The 17,536-nt window shown below is 44.1% G+C and overlaps 1 protein-coding gene across 1 annotated transcript in view; it reads right to left on the bottom strand.

Moving 5' to 3' along the window:
- Positions 1 to 17,536, bottom strand: part of Abca13 (ATP binding cassette subfamily A member 13) — a 329,916-nt gene that overhangs the window by 288,743 nt on the left and 23,637 nt on the right. The window contains exons 7-11 of the mRNA XM_087909185.1: positions 16,901 to 17,022; positions 10,936 to 11,130; positions 7,522 to 7,686; positions 6,145 to 6,322; positions 4,117 to 4,256 (exon numbers count right to left, since the gene is read on the bottom strand). Coding sequence (XP_087765311.1) covers positions 4,117 to 4,256; positions 6,145 to 6,322; positions 7,522 to 7,686; positions 10,936 to 11,130; positions 16,901 to 17,022 — 800 coding nt within the window. The remainder of the gene's footprint in view (positions 1 to 4,116; positions 4,257 to 6,144; positions 6,323 to 7,521; positions 7,687 to 10,935; positions 11,131 to 16,900; positions 17,023 to 17,536) is intronic.

Here is a 17,536-nt window from a genome sequence, read left to right as displayed (position 1 = left end):
ATCGGAAAACTGAAAATCACAACTGCTGATCCAGGTAGTAGGTCTAAGGCACAGACAAGGGTCCCAGCCAATGTGAGATCTTGGCTGGAGTGGATAGTTTTTCTTTCATCTCTTCTTCCATCTCTATTCAGATCTGTACTTGATCAGAAATTACACTGGAGAGCTGATGACCATTATCGGAATTCAAGAGTCTCATTTCTCTAAGGAAACAACTTACAACAGACTGTGCCGATCACCGAGTCAGCATCTTGCAACTCTCAAGTTACTCTACTGCTCCTGTTCTCAGTAATGAGGATGGACCCTGGTATCTTCCTCCTTCGGCGATTGGCACAATGAAGGTTGCATACGTCTGATATTCCAGAATGAAGATGCTCAGGTACCTCAGTGGCTTTTTCCTCCACCCAGCTGTGAGCCCTCCAATGCAGTTTGGAACTCAAGTCAGACAAGAGGCACTACTTTCACAAGAGCATGTTCTGTTCCAGTCCTAAGTACAGGTGCTTCTCCCAGTGTCTGCCATCCCTGCCTTCTCCAGTGTTTTCTTTCTCTCGCCGATCAAACCCCTCTTATTCCTACGATTTTACAGCAATAATCGTCCATATTAAACTTGACCTGCTTTATTAAATTCTTGGTCTCTTCCTATTATCTTCGATAATAACAAAGCTGACATTATGCTTGCAAAGTGGTAATAACCGAGAAAAGGTAACTAAAATTTGCTATGTCAAGACCACTAAAGCATACCAAGAAGATAAAGTTTTAAACTCCCTTTAATCATTTTAGAAGGAGACAGGGGTGTCATTTTAGAAAGTGACAGGAATCAGATGAGGGGAGGTTGAAGCAGGATGCTGGTCCTTTGAGGTCTTTTACAAGGTAGGGCTCTGCCCTATAGTCATAAAGTGGCCGCAGTCACCAGGTGGACTCAGCAGTCAGGGGTCCGTGTGGTTTTCACTCTTTGGTTCATGCTCCCTGCACAGATCCTAATATAGAAAGTTTCCGGGCTGCAAGGGGAGCTGGAAATGGGCCATCACCCATCAGCCCCCTTTGTTCTCCCCAACAAGCTGTCCTTGGTCTGCAGAAATCTGCTCAGTCACAGACCGGTAGACCCACAGAAATAGGCAGGTCTAGTATCTGCTTCTGTGACCTCAGAGTAAATGACTGTCAGAATGAAAAAGACATTTTTGGTTCTCTAGCCCAGGAGGGCACTCGTGACCAAAGAGAACAGAATACTGAGCTCAATTCTAGGGAAACATTTTAATTAAGAAAGCAGTCTGAACAGCACCGCCTCCTGCACTGCCTCCTCCTCCAGCTGCCCTTGAAACAAAGACCTTCATATTTCAGTGCAATTTACCAATTCTACACAGGTCCCACTCTCTCCCATTGCATCCGACCAGCTCTTCAGAAGGCACAGGGAAGTGTGACTGTGCCCTGTCCTGACTTGATCAAAGGGTTCAAATAATACATGTGTTGGGCATCTATGCCTCATTTTTCAGATGGAGGGCAAGAGTCCTTTGAAAAGTGTGCCCAAGGTCACATGTAATTTGGCAAGGGAGTGCTCAAACACTGCCTTCCCGCATTTCCTGACTAAGACATTATGATCCTTGGTGCCAATCTCAGTTCTGCAGATTGAACCGTAGCAAAGTACCTGTCTGCATTAATAATTTTTCCCTTCAAATGGTACTTTCCTATGTTTCTACCTAATAAGAAATAATAAAGAACTCAAACTAAGCAGCACCCACAGGTGTTCATCAGCAGCCAGGATCCACTCTGAGCGTGATCCTCATCAGGCCGCTTCGTGCTGCGCACACAGCCTTGAGTACACTGATAGGAACTTCGATGACACGGGTCAATCAAGAGACGTGGTTAGTACAAGATGTGTGGGGCTGCTGCAGCCAGAACATGGCCTACCGTTTCACAGTAAAGCATTTTCACAAGTAAAAGACACTCCAAAATAATAAACAGCATACAGTAGGCCAAATGCATAATTGTTTGTCAGTATCGAGTACAGCGCACTGCACACAGCTCTCTGTGCTCTATTTTATGCAATGCATCAGCATCCTCACAAGCACATGAGTAATGCATTGTGCGATGACTTGATGACAGCTATGTTGCCAAAGGGCAGAAGGACTTTTTTCAGCTCCATTATGACCTTGGAAGACCACCACCAATTGCGTGATCCATCACTGGCTAAAATACTGTGATGGGGAGAATTTACAGCCCCGTTCACTCCAGAAACCTAGATGGCATCGCAGTGAGTATCTCTCTTCTGTGGGACATGCATCTCTGTGTTTAAAGAACCAGGACCAATTTTCATAAAAACTAAATGCCCATGGTTGACTGCAAGAACAATTCATCCAAGGGACAATGGCATTAAGTCAGCTTTACGAGTGCAAACGTAAGACAGGACATGGTCTCCAGTGACATTAACTAGGCTGAACAAGAGAGAATATAGTCTGCGGTCATGTAAACAAGCAGAGCAGACATTCACTTTTATTACCACCTCTAAAACGCGAGCAGTGGCCAAGCAAGAACCGTTGAGATCTTGCCTGGTTCTTTTAAAACCCTTATTCTCAGAACATTGATGTAAGGTGTGTCCTCTCCCCAACCCTGTGTCCAGGGGTCTGGGCCTCTGCATCATGGTCTTGATTTCCCATTAGTTTCCTCAGCTGTTTGCCTTCTCTTCCACACTTCTGAAGAGAATATCATCATTGAAAATCACGACACAATATGTAATATGATATAAATAGATATTAATAATACCATTAACATATATCTCTGTAAAAATCCATAGCCTTTTAATAATGCTGAGATAGAGACATTTTTATGAAATTCCTGAACTATGGGAGACCTCAGTAAGTTTCGTCCACAGAGGACATCACCTGGCATCAGCTTTTGGCTCTAGAGTTGGTGTGAGCATCCCTTCCAAGTGTGATGCCCGAATGACAGCCGAGAACAGACCTTCAGACAGACAAAATAGCTACTGGAGGACATAATCAAATATCTACATAGCTAGCATTCCTTCATAGAAACTTAGGTTCTTGGCAAACATTCCTCCCAAAGGACATTTAAAAGTTAAAAAAAAAAAGTTTATAACTATGACAGGGGGCATATTAAGGGCTATGCAGTCACAAGGCTAAGTGGCAGGTGGCAGGTGTCCAAGGGACTTGCTGTGACGTCCCATAGCAGTCACAAGGGGATGAAACCTAGTTCTCTTGAAAGTGCACAAAATCCAAAAATAATCCACTGATCCTATGACCACATTGCACTTCTAAGTTACTACTAGTATTTGAAGCCTGGAGCTTGTCATTCATGGAGCAGGGTCTTCTGTATTTGAGAAGAAGATCAAACGGTTCCTGTGTCCTTGGAAAAGTGACCCTTCAAGGTACCTGGAAGCTTATAACTCACCTGCCACGAGACAAGACCCCCATAACCTCCATGAAAATTCAGGACAGTTGTTTAAAGAGAAACAAGTTAAAGTCTCCAGGAGAACACAATTAAATTTAACACAATTTAATGTAAATATTAATAAGAGGTCTTCTAGTAACTAGATACTAGAGAAGCTAAACAATATATCAAAAGGTAAGTAAGAAAAAAATACACAATATGAGAACTCCACAGAGATTCTTGTGGCCTGTTCATCTCACCTTATTCTCCACGGGGTCACATAAAACCTCATGGTCCATTCAAAAGACATCACCACCGAAATGATTTAGGAGGTCGGTTTGCTTGTGCACCTCTGAACTCTCCCTTCCGTGTCAGAGGCATCAAGCAAAATGAATTAAATCTGTCCCCAACGCTTTGTTCTGGAACTGTGTTCCCTTACCTGACCTGAAACCGTCCTATGTGTAATTGCCCTCAGATTTTTCTGTTTAAGTGAATACACTGCATTTGTGATTCTATATAACCCTCCCAGCCTCCAGGGCATCCTCTAAGCAAAGAGCTCGGCAAATCCACACTAAGGACCGAGAGTGAAAGGGTAATGTTGGGACAAAATGCACTGGAATCAATGTAAGAAAATGCTCTGTACCCCAATGCACATAATAATTTCATTATACATGTAAAGATTTCTTCCTGATACAGTGTGTTGTATGGCCTATAAGAATATTATTAGTTTCAACTTACCTTTTGAATGACCTCATTGATTGCTGGAGAATTTGGTGTATACAGTATTTTTCCATGTAATATAGGTTTTAGGAAAGACCATACCAGTGCACCATTTGGAGACTGTAGAATTTCCTGGTAAAGCTTCACACAAAATGGTGCTGCCACAATTGGAAGAGGGAAGAAAGTATTAGGTGATTTAGGTTGATACAAAATATCCAGTTAAATCTGGAACTGGCATACACATCCACTATGCTTTCATTTTCAAAGAAAAGACTCAGATGCTTTCATGACATAACTCTGAACTGGAGTAAGCTGGTAACACTCTCGTGTCCCTGACTTAGCAGTCCTTGTCCCCTAAGAACATCAAGACCCCACCTTCTAGACTCCTGTCTGTCATACAGATGGCACAGACACTTACCAATGAGATTGGGAATTATTTTCAACAAAATTTTAATCAAGGAAAGTCTTACTTCAATAATCACAATATTGAGAATAGAAAGACCTTTTTAAAATGTAGGCCCCTTGACACGCTGCTCCTGGATTCTCTCTGATCATCCATACAAAACTATAACAACCAATCCTTTTAGTACCTTAAGTCATGCTATATTAACTCAAACAATTCCTTATGGTGGCTCTTAACTATAAAACTAATTGATTTCAATGACAAGTCTCCTCAAGTTGTCTAAATCCATAGGCAATTCATAATTGTAATGATTGGTAATTTGTTATTCCAATTGTAAACAATTATAATTATATCCGTATAATTCTTTGACCCCAAAAGTGAGCTGTGACAGGGAAATGTTATGTTGTCCTTATGATTCACATGGGTATGATGAATATTGTTTGGATCATTGTGTTAATTTCATCGTTGCAAAATCTTGTAAACAGGGGAAAAAGATCCTTTCATTGCAAATACAATAAAATTGATAAAAATTATCCCCTAAAATATAAGTTAACCATATGCCTGCATACTAATCCACGAAGCACTGACTAGAGAGGTTCTTCTGTGTTTAACAGCTTCTTTTTAAATTGTAAGATAATTGAGATGGGAATAGTTCTTATCTTAGGAGTAATCATTTTACATACAGTGCAAGAAACTTGATTCCAAGAATCATCAGTGATTTGAGAGCTGAGCAAACTCAGAGAAGTAATTTAATGTTCTCTGAGCTTCTGACATGCCCTCTGGAAAGTGAAGCTTATGGTGTTGTCTAACGGTTTCTGTGACGACAATTTGGGGGGGAAATGCAGAAAAAGAAGCAACAAAGATTGGCCTTCAATGTAAACAAACTGACTGCAGAGATAAATGGATGAGATGATGATGGATGGATGGATGGATGGATGGATGGATGGATGGATGGATGGATGGATGGGATGATGGATGGATGCATGGATGGATAGATGGATGGATGGATGGATGGATGGATGGATGGATGGATGGATGGATGGATGGGATGATGGATGGATGGATGGATGGATGGATGGATGGATGAATGGATGGATGGGATGATGGATGGATGGATGGATGGGTGGATGATGAATAGATGATGGATGGATGGATGGATGGATGTGTATATGAATGAAAGAGGAATAATCAGTTAAGATTTCCAAATGAAAAACAAAGAGAAAAGGATTATTAGAGAAAGAAGAAACAAAACATATTAAGGTTAGCCATAGTGTATGTCTTTACTACCAAATCACCCAAACATTTGACAGCTATACAAATTACTCACCAGCTATGGAACACACTGGCTAACTGCCAAATGATCCCTAATGCTATCATCAGCATCGCCTACCCCAGGGTACCAAAGAGGCTGGGGTTTCAGGTGGATCAAATGTTTTAGACTCCATTTCTTAGAGATCCAGGAGAAAGGATCTCTAAGGACCTGTCAACCCAGCACTCAGTGACTGGTGAAAATGAAGGAGAAAGTTTAATGCCAGCCAGCATGAGCCCCCAGCGGTCAATCGAGGAAGAAAGCTATTACCACACAGGCAGGCCCAGCTGCTACTGAATAAACCAACCAACATTAGCACAGGTTCTTGTCTTACTTGAGTTGTGAGGAATGTTGAACTTCTCTCTGTCATCCTCCAAGAGTTCATTAACTCTGGGTAAACTAACGAACATGTTAGAGTTGCTGAGGAAAGTTTCCTGGTCCTTACAAAGGAGCTTCATCACAGACTGGAAAGAAGCCAAAGATGAACTTTGGACTTGGTCTCTCCTTGAAACCTGAGCGAAAGAAAAGCCACCTCTAATCACAAGTGATTTCAAACTGTTTTCCCAGACTTCCGGAAGCATAGTTCCATCTTTGATGGAATATACAAGTGAAAAAATAGACTCTGCTTGAGTCTGTTCTGTTTGGAAGAAACCACTGAAATCATTATAATAATTTTATTTCTGGCAAATACATGTAGTAGAGGAGGAAAATCATACACACACACACACACACACACACACACACACAACATAACTCACACACACTTTCAGACAGTTGCATTCAGACACACTCAAACACACTCACACTCACATTTGTGTATTCACACTTAAATTCACACACACACATTCACATACATTTAAACACACTATAACACTAGTCTTCACACACATTCATTCATGCATGTCTTCCTTCACACTCAGATTCACACACATTCACATGCATTTACATATATATTCAGACCTTCACATTCAAACATACACTCAGATCCACACGCACATTTACACACCTTCTCGTTTGACCAGCAATAAATTAATCCATCAAATAATATCACCATTTCAGATAAATGGATAGTCTTGACATGTGTTCACACTGCTAAGTTAATACTGATTCTTGACAGCTGCCCAAATTAGCCATTAACTGATGAGTTAACATGGACATACTGTTAGCAAGGTTTCTGGGTACATCATTACTTGACCCCTCCTACACCACCAACTCTCCTTATTGTGGTTGATTCCATCCCAGGCAGAAGGAATTCAAGCAAAAACTAATATCAAACCACTAACCTAATTCAAGTCTGTGTTTGCATTAGAAGAAAATGATCTGTAATTTGTAAGCCAATTATTTATATGTAAATAAATGTTCCAAGGTTCTTGAAAGCAATTTACTCTCAGAATTAAGTTAAACAGGCCCTTGAAATCTCATCTGTGCTAATAATTGACTTAGAAGATTTTTTACTTCATAGACAAAGCCTGAACTATCTTAGCCTCCTCCTTAGTGGGATGAGGATCAATAGCAGTTCTCAATTTTTAGGCAATGTCAGGCCCTAGTATGATGATGCTAGTTAGCTCCAGAGTCATTAAAACATGCTCTTGTCCATATACACTGTGGTCTTATAAAAATTATCGAGGTTGGAAGAGAAACCAAGGAAAAAAGGAACAAACACACGGAGAACAAACTAGAACATTTCCCATCATGTGAGGATCAAACACACCTGTTGGAAGTCTGGCATGTCTAGCAAGGCGGTGATTTTAAGTTTGTGAAGAAACTCAGTGAGGTGTTCGAGGGCATGCTGGGCTCTGGTAAGGATGGAGCTGAGGCTGGAAATGACATCCAACAGGGAGTTGAGCAAGCCATTTGCTTCAGAGGGTATCAGAGTCTTACAGGACAGCAAAAAGAAAAAAAAATGGAATAATCAATACTATTTCCACTCTCACAAGCATCTCTTGAGCAGCGACAACTTTATGTCTTGATCTTATCCTCTCTTGAACATCAAAGGCTTATTTTTTTTATACTCCATAAAAATTCTGTGTTGGAGTAGAAACAACTGTGGTTTTGCAGAGCACATTAAATTATAGCAGTATTGTTAAAATATAAACCGGCAACAAATGGTTAGAATTTGATTCACTTTCAAAATATTTCTTCTTATCTTTGAAATGACGAAGGTGGAAATTTGAGAAGAGGCTCAGAATAAAACAGTGGTTTTGTGTGACTCAGGCTCCATCGCTCCCAGCACCCTGGGGCAGTGCATGAGCAAAGAGAAACCTGGAGAGATGAAAGGATTCCTGGAGTCCACCCGTGAGAGAAGTTCAGAGCTGCAAATTAGACCAGCGAAAGTACCCTTTGAAACCGACTTCTGCTCAGGTCACCTGACACACTGCCCATCTCGCTCCTTGCTTGCATATCCCCCTACCATGCAGATTCTGAGAACTGTGATCCTTTTCTGTCTTGATCATTTCTGTAGGAAATGCAGATAAACTACATCTGCAATATTAGCGATACAATTAAGTACTTTATGGCTGACCGCAATAACTTCGCAGGCAGCCCCTCTGCCCACAGGTGAGAAACATCGGAGGGATTCCCCCTCCCTCTGAAGGTCATCTGCATCCTGAATTCTCAACTTCTGGGCTGAGCCAAGAAGCCCAATGGTCACTGCTTCTTAGTTCTGTTCTCTGGAGGCCTGACGCTCTGCAGCTGCTTTGAGACCAGGAGTCACAACTGCACACTTCCCGCTGTGCCCTGCTCAGTGTGGACCTACTCAGCACACTACCAAAGAAGAGACTGCGGAACAGAAGACAACGTGAGGCTTTTGGAGGTTCCCCAACCCCATTTTCTTCTTAGGGCTGTCATGCAGAGGAGACCCCTTGAACCCACTGACTTGGTTGACGTAGCTGAGCCTGCTTCACCAAAGGTTTCTGGGGTGCACTGCCAGCAAGTGAGACGGAAGGCACATGAGAAGTGAACTGGCTTGACTCTCAGCAGCAGTGCAGGTGCCTGTGTGTTCTGGAACACCCTCCCATCTCCAAACAATGACACATATCGGTGACCACTCGTTAAGTTGTGCATATGGAAGGGCCTGATAAAGGGAGCTATGGTTAATAATGGTAGTGTCACCTTTGCTGCATCCCTGAGGATCAAATCCAATCTAATAAATCTTTCTGCAAAGAAATCCTGGCAGGTATGATGGCCCTTATCCACGCGCTTAGTTGTCCCTGAGAAGCATTGAGAGGTCTATGTGGGCATGCTGGAGCAGGCACTACCTTGGGCTAATTGATAGAGCGGTAGGTAACATTGGATGAGGGGACTATGATGAGCAAATGCAGAGCTAAGCTCCTTGGCATGTCAGCTAGAAGTTTCAGTTACACGAGGACTCAGAATCTAAAGCATGGGGACAAATCTTGAGACTTTAAAGTACACTTATCATACAAATTAGTATTTGTTCTTGGAGACTGGGTATATATGGTTATGAGAGTATGGATGTGGGGAGGTAGATAAACATTTCCAGAGGTTTCCTGGAGTTCCAGAAGGGAAGAAGACCACAAGTGGCTGGAAAAGGAAATCTACTCTTTTCTGACCCAAGATGGTTGGCCCGAACATGGACCACCAGCAGCCATGTTGGCCTGCTGCAGATCTGAACCTTTCTGATGGCATATGTGACACACCATCAGGAGTAAACAGTAGAACTCCAAGAAAGACACGGGGAAGGGCAGGGAGAGAGGGTTCTGGAAATTTGAATGAAAGTTCACTTGTGAAGATGAGGAAAACTTTCCAGAAAGGGTGGCTAAGAATAGGAAGCAAGACTGGGAACTGGCGCTGGGCAGATGGGAATTAAGACTGGCACCAACTTCCGACAAGTATGTCTTCTCTGGGAATGTTACACACATGTTCTGTCAGTCTCTCCCTGCTTTGGGGAGGACTGTTGTGGAACAGGTGAAGAGCTGGTATATGGAGGGGCACAGGGATGCTGAATTGCCCACATCCCTCTCCAGCTTTCCACAGTTGCCTTGGTAGAACTGGATGCATCTAACAGACAGAACAGACACCACAGATCCAGGCTATAAGGAAGGTGAGTCTCACAGCATGGGAGGCACATCTGCCTTGGCAGCTTAGGAATGAACCAGGCTCAACCCTGCTTCCTCAGATACTCAGGATGCTGCCTCTTAGCAAGGAGCGAGATTTGACTATAGGGCCTCATGACATTTCTTTCTTGTGTCCCCTCCTCACTACCATGTTGGGCCCAATGTTTCATGGACCCTGACCCCATGGAGACCTGACATGATCTTCTAGACGTCCATTTATGTGACAAAATCTCACTGATATGCCACTCCTAGAGTGACCTCCAACCCCATGTGACTGAGGCTGCTACAGAAGCCCTCACTGTTGATCCCATACTGCAGCTAGTAGAGGGACGATGGGTCATCCATAGATTTAAACAACCTGAAGACCAAAAAAATGTATATATCATATATATGTATAGATATTCTTCTTATCATTACTCCAAAGGGAATGTAGTACAACAAGTATTTCTACAGCATTTATTAGCACCCATTAGTATGGGTGTTATACATGATGTAGAGAAGTTATAGCATATAGAAAACATGCTAGTTGGTTTTTTGTCAACTTGGCACAAACCTAGACGTAGCTGGGAGGAGGAACCAAAATTGAAAAACAGTGCCTCCATTAGATTGTCAAGTAGGCAAGCCTTCAGAGCACTTATTAAGTAGTGATTGACGTGGGAGGGTCCAGTTCACTGTGGACAGTGTTAGTGGTCCTAGATACTCTAAGTAAACCAGGCTAAGCAAGCCACAGGGAGCAAGTCAATAAGCAACACTCGTCCATGGCTTCTACGTTGGTTCCTGTCTTGAGTTCCTTCAAAGATGAATTATGGCATGAAAGTGTAAAGTGAAATAAACCTTTTTCTCCCTAAGTTGCTTCTGGTCATGGCAATGACCACAGCAACAAAAATCTAAGATTGAAGATTATTCATAAGTCCTGTACATCACACCCTTTCCTAGAAAGAAGGCACCAAACACCCTTGGGTTTGAGGTCTGAAGGTGCAGACAAAGCACAGACAGTGTGTGCTAAGCACAGCCACTGGGTGCCCCTCCCCCAAGGGCTCCATTCTTACTTTGTAAACGAAGTTCCTCAGGTTCAGGTTCTGACCCATCATCAGGAGCAGAGAGAACACTTGAGACCCAGGCAGGCTGCAGAGCTCTCTTGTGGCGAACCAGGATTTCTCATTGTCGGGAAGTGTCAACAGGAGATGAAGACTTTCCTCATCACACTTGCCAGACAAAGCCACAGTGAAGACACTGGAGAGAAGCTGGGGAGGAGTGTGTGGATCAGAGGGAAGCAAGGCCAGCACAGATTGAGTTTCAAACCCCCACCCCACCCCCACTTTCCCAAGAAAAACAAACCCCTGGAAACTACATGCTGAAGACTCACAGACACAGTCCCTCTGTTAGCTTTCCGTGACTGGGACAAAACAGCCCAGCAAACACCCAGAAGGAAGCAAGGCTTGTTTGCTTCATGGTTAGAGGGTTCTACTAACCTGGTGAAAGCACCCCTTGATGGGATACACACAGGTGAACCAAGCTGATCACTTCATGGTGACCAGGAAACAAAGAGAAAGCAAGCTAAGCTGAGGCTCCCAATGTCCCCATTAAGGGTATTAAGGTCTCAGTCCCTACACACTAACTTCCTCCAACTAGGAAGCCACCTCCTGAAGGGACCAAGCATTGACAGCATGAGCCTTCCAGAGTGGGCGGGGGGAATAACCTGGATCCAGAGCACTGCAGAGGCCGGCTCTCTGTTTCAGTTTCAGCATTCTGAATGGAACCGTGTTGGAAATTGCGAGTCACTGTCTGTGCGTGCAGCTTGCCTTTGCTGGCACGCTGATGGCACTGGTGTGGAACCTTCCATCCCTCTCTTTCTCTACAGGGCTCTGGAGCACCCACCGGCTATGCCGCGACCCTGAGGCCTTCTGTCCAAGTACTTGGGCCTTCTTCAAGAAAGCTGTTTCACTCCTCTCTGCTTTCAGTTTGCTAGGTCTCTCCCTCTTTGCTGTTATTGTGTAGGAAACTGGCATTTTTTAAGCCAATTTTTGCCTCTCTTACTTCTAGATTGAAAAAGGGATTTCCAAGCTTTTCACGGGTTCCTTAGCAAATAAAAGCATCCAAGCGCTGAAGGAGGCCCTGAAGACAGACTCTGTCTGTTCATATGCCGTTGGTATTCCATGACACAAGGACTCGGGGGCCTCCTCACTGAGGCTCCTCTTTCAGTCACTGAGCTAACAAATTTACAAAGAAAACAAAACACAAGCAACTAGACACCCTATTGCACGTTTATACGACCCTGGGTACGGCTGCTGAAACATCCCCGAGCTGACACTCATTGTGTGACCCCCTAATCATGTGACATTCATTGTGTGACCCCCAATCATGTGACGATAAGAAGCCTTGAAGTCAGGCAAACGGATGGAGCTAGAAAACATCATTTTGAGTGAGGTAACCCAGACCCAGAAAGACAATGATCACATGTACTCACTCATAAGTGGTTTTTAAACATAAAGCAAAGAAAACCAGCCCACAAATCACAATCCCAGAGAACCTAGACAACAATGAGGACCCTAAGAGAGACATACACAGATCTAATCTATATGGGAAGTAGAAAAAGACAAGATCTCCTGAGTAAATTGGGAGCATGGGGACCATAGGAGATGGTTGAAAGGGAGGGGAGAGGTAGGGAGGGGAGCAGAGAAAAATGTAGAGCTCAATAAAAATCAATTAAAACTTTAAAAAAGAAGAAGCCTTGCAGTCAAAGAAAGCTCGCTTGGTGCTTCCATGCGCTACAAACTCATTAAGAGACAGTACAGTATATCAGTCAGGGACCCCCAGAGATACTAAAAATAAGAGCCAGAGACACAGAGAGGGGACTTCATCTGGAAACTTGGATTGGGGATCTGAAGAGACAGCTAGCCAGATAAAACATGCTCCGAACAAACATGAAGAAGGAATTTGGTTCTTCAAACCCCAGTATCTAAACAGAACATAGCCATAATAGCCTACCTATATAAGCCGAGAACCAAGAGGATGGGTGCAGGGGGTGGGGATGACTAGAGACAAGAGATCCCAAAACTAAACTAGCTAGTCAGAGTAGCTGAATCAGCAAGCTATGGTTTCCAAGAAAGATGTTGCCTCAATGTAGACAGTAGAGAATGATGCTAATATTTCCATTCACACACAATCTCACATACCTGTGTGTGCATACACACACACACACACACATAGACACACACACACATAGACACACACACAAATTTACATACACACATGCAAACACACATGCAGTAAAAAAAAGAGGAATAAACAGAAAGGAAGGGAAGGCAGGAAGGCAAGAAGGCAGGAAGGCAAGAAGGCAGGAAGGCAGGAAGGCAGGAAGGCAGGAAGGCAGGAAGGCAGGAAGGCAGGAAGGAAGGAAGGAAGGAAGGAAGGAAGGAAGGAAGGAAGGAAAGAAGGGAAAGAAGGCAGGAAGGCAAGAAGGAAGGAAGGAAGGAAGGAAGGAAGGAAGGAAGGAAGGAAGGAAGGAAGGAAAGAAGGAAGGAAGGAAGACAGTCAAGATTTATTTTAGAGAAGTTGGCTCAGGCATTCTGGGGACTTGCTAGAACAATTTATGTAGTGGGCCAGATGCTGCGCTCCCAAAGAGAAGCTCAAGTTTAAAAAGCACCAAAGGCTGCACCCCCTTCTGTTCAGGGGACCTCAGTAGCTTTTCTCTTAAGGTCCTGAATGATTTGGATGAGGCTTGTCATGTCAAGGAGAGGAATCCACCTTAAATGAAATCTGATTGTTTAATATTATTTTCATTTAAAAAAAAAAAAACCCTACCCTGACAGGGACATTAGAATAATGTAGCTAAGCAGAAGGCTCTTCTGTACAAGACAGCTTCACAGCTGTTTCCAGATGTGCTCGGAAGCTGCCGGGGATCCCAGAGGGTGTGGTGTGGGCACTAACCAGGCTTTCTTTGCCACATTTGCCCGGTTCTGTAAATTATCGGCTCCAGGCTAGAACTTTGCAGGGAGGTGGAGCTCATCCAGACGCACACCCTCAACTCCAAAGGAGCTGCTCCCAGCTCTGGGTGGGCTGGAACCCAAGCTGGTCCCATGAGAGTCATCCCATACTTGCTGAGAGCCTCTGTCCCCACAACTCGGCAGTGTATCATTCAACAGTGCCAGCTCTTAGAACGGAGCATTATGTCTTAGGATTTTCTCGAGGGTAAAACTATTGGTCTTGAAATTTTTGACACCTCACTTACCAAATAAAGAAGATCCCACCAAGACCCCAGGACACCACCCAAGGGCAGGAGCTTGGGGTAGGTTGATTGACACGCCTTTGTGTGGTTTTCCATTTTTGCTATTTATCCTTGGTATGTATTATTATGCCTGCTTTTCCCGTTGGAAAGCTGCTTGGATCAAGTAGCGCAGGCAAGGAATATAAAGCTAAGGAAACGCTGCTGCTCGGTGAGGAACACCCGCTGTTTCCAGACAGTGTGCAGCAGGCTTTGCTCAGGCCCCTTATCACTCCACCCTCTCAGGGACAAAGACACTGCGTTTCTGACATGTTTCGCGCACGTCCATGTTTTATGTGGAAATCTGCAGGAAGACCAGGGACCACTCAGGGCAGATGGGTTCAGTCATACGGATATTTGTTTGATGCAAACCTAACCTAGTGAAGATCCCCACGAGAAGCACTCGCCATCGTCAGCAAGAGCTTGCACCCTAGGGGCGTGGGTCAAGAGCAGGGCCGAGAACATGGTTCTGCTGTGGCCCCGCTAATAACTGTATGCACTGGGGTACGGATACAGTGTGAGCAGGAGGGAGGAGCCCTGCTCAGTCTTTTGGTGAGCAGCAAGGACACACACATAGCAATGCAGTCACAGGAGGACTAGACCCGTGACTCTGCTGATGTGTGGTTTGAATGCTGCCCTGGCTGGTTTCCGGTGTCAACCCGACACAAGCCAGAGTCACCAGAGAGGAAAGAAGGAGCCACAGCTAAGGAAAGACTTCCATGAGATTCAGCTAGAAGGCGTTTTCTCAATTAGTGATGGAATGCTGGGTTTTGATGGCAGGTGCCAATGTTCAAGAAAGGAGGGAACTGCCCACATGAACCCGGGCAAGGAAGGGAAGGCAGCCAGGCATCAACTCGCCAGCCTGCCCTTGCCTCCTTCGGCACTTTGATACTTCCAGTACTATGGCACACAGTGTTCTAGCTCCATCTCCAATGTCCCCGCCCAGTCAGGTTGCCTGTGGTTACCTGTCCCCATCACTGTGTGACGCGTATGTCACAGGGCTTTCCATTGCCTTCATTTACACTGTCAGCATGGCGTATTCAATGAGCTCTCTAACAGAAGGTTGGCTCCTCAGAGCAATGCCTCCGAGGTACATTGTCTAACAGCCATGTTTGATGCATGGAGTCATCTTGAGTGAACAAAAGGAAAAGCAAGTATTGAAGCATCCCAAGAGGCCCAGCACTGAAAAAAATGTACCTTGTAGGTCACCCGCAGCTTGGAATGAGATCAAAGTGATGAATTTGTAAACTGACTAATGAGGCTATGGGGAAGGAAGCCAGGGACAAACAAAGTGAGACGGGACAACAGACAAAAAGTGGCCATCAACCTGAGGCTCTAGAAGAAAACGGAGCCCAACGTGTTACCTGCTAAGCAGCTGTGGACACGTGTGATGTCTTGGACATGTGTGCATGTGTGTTTGAACAATGAGAATGCGTTTGTTTAGTCCCTGTCCAATCACCCGTGGATCCATCTATTTAGGTGGCCACAGTGGTTTATGGAGATGCAGGGAAATGTGCATAGATCCGAGGGGGAAAAAACCCTCTGTACTGCAATCGGCACTGCATAATTCACTAACTCGCTGCACAGTCCCTCCCACCATAGAACATCAGCGACACCTGGTGGCTGCTTGATTTTAAGCAGGCAGCAAGGCCGGAACTTCAGAAGATGTGAACCTTGAAAGACTTCCGAACTGAGGTTATCGTGACACTTCACACAGCTGCAAACATATTCCAGCCTCTGCCTCAGTTTCCTGTTAGATGCTCCACACTGCCGTGTTCAATCCACAGCAGCCACGATTCCCACTGAGCTCTGCCTAGTTGAAGAAACGTCAGCGCTGCTCCGCTCCCTGTTGAGTGCCCCTCCTCCTTCATCCCCACATCTCCAGGGCATGTTGTATCCGATGAGATGCAATTGATACTTTTTTTATCGAAAATAGATACCGCCTTTCTTGTGATAAGTAACTTTGTGATACTGGAGTTGGCATTTTGGATTTCTAGCTTTTCATCTACTTCTTTCTTAATTTAGATTAACTGTTAATGAGTCTACTAACTACGCTTGTGTTTAGCCCCAATTAGTTGGAATTGACATGAAATTAAATTTATATAGGAGCCTGAACAATGTCAATTGAATCATTCATGTGTTTTAAAACAAAATCAGCTCAAGATTCAGGTAGTATTGGGGCCAACATGGTTGCCATCTGCCCCCATCTCCACTAATAAGCAATACCCCTCCACCAATTTGGCAAGTTAAGAGATAAATAACACATGGTGTAAGGGTTTTAACTACTCCTCGTTCCACGTCCTTACCCAACCCTTCTCAGCCACGCTAGGGAAGCCTGAGCCCATAGTGCGCATCCGCTATGACCACACCACATGACCAGAGTACACAGGGACTCGCCGCCATGGTAGATTATATATTTATAACTAGCCTTCTTTGGGGATTTGAGAATTATGACATGTATGGAACCATATACAAACTTAATGGACTTCATAAATTAGGGTTAGAAATCACTAAAATGAATGTTGCCAGAAACCTCATCCTTTCTGTCCAAAAGAAAGGAGATGTGACCAAGTTATACCACGAGATGCTGACATCCTACAGGTCCCTGCTTGCTCTCATAAGCTCCTCTGCTTTTAACTACATCGTCTGTGCATTCTCCCAGCCATGGAACAAGGAGGGGGGAGACAGAGAAAGGCGTCAGGGTGCCCACAGTTGGGAGGGTTCCTTCTCGATGGAAAGCAGTCCTGTACCTTTGAATGGGAAATGGTGGCTTCCAAGATGCTCTGGATGGTCTCGTCTGAGATGTGGAAGGAGGAACGAAGGTCCTCAGTTAATTTGCTGAGGTTCTTCATCAAGTCCTTTACTTTTACATCTGAAGAATACACAAAAGGAAAAGAAATTTTATAGTAAATCTTCAGAAGTTTTATTGATTTAAAACAAAATTTGATGCCGTGACCTAAATAAGAAGTTTCCCTCCCGGTGCCCAGCTTCTAGTAGACACTAATTAAATACTCCCTCTTCTAAGGGGATCTGTCATCACTTCTTGTTTAAGTCAATAAGAACTTCTGGTTATGTGATATCATCTAGCCGATGGTTGCCTTTGGGTCCTGTGTGTTTTGATACTTACTTTAGAAAGAACTCTTTCTGAATGGATAGTGATCACATGCTCCAAGGACCTAGTCTTCACTTCCTTAAATAAGAAAACTATCACCTAAGGATGTGTGAGAATTCGTCACACGTCATATTGATGTTGCCATATGGATGCTGCGTGAGTTTTAGGAGCTGTGTGGATGGGACAGAGACTCATGGGATCAAGTCTTCAAGAAAAAAGGTCAATGAAAAATCCAGACAACACAGGATTCCTTTCCTGTGCCTGACTTTTGGGA

The sequence above is a fragment of the Myodes glareolus genome, chromosome 8 (genome assembly GCF_982192425.1).
Source record: "Myodes glareolus chromosome 8, mMyoGla1.1, whole genome shotgun sequence".
Taxonomy (NCBI): Eukaryota; Metazoa; Chordata; class Mammalia; order Rodentia; family Cricetidae; genus Myodes; species Myodes glareolus.
This window is presented reverse-complemented; position numbering and strand designations above follow the sequence as displayed.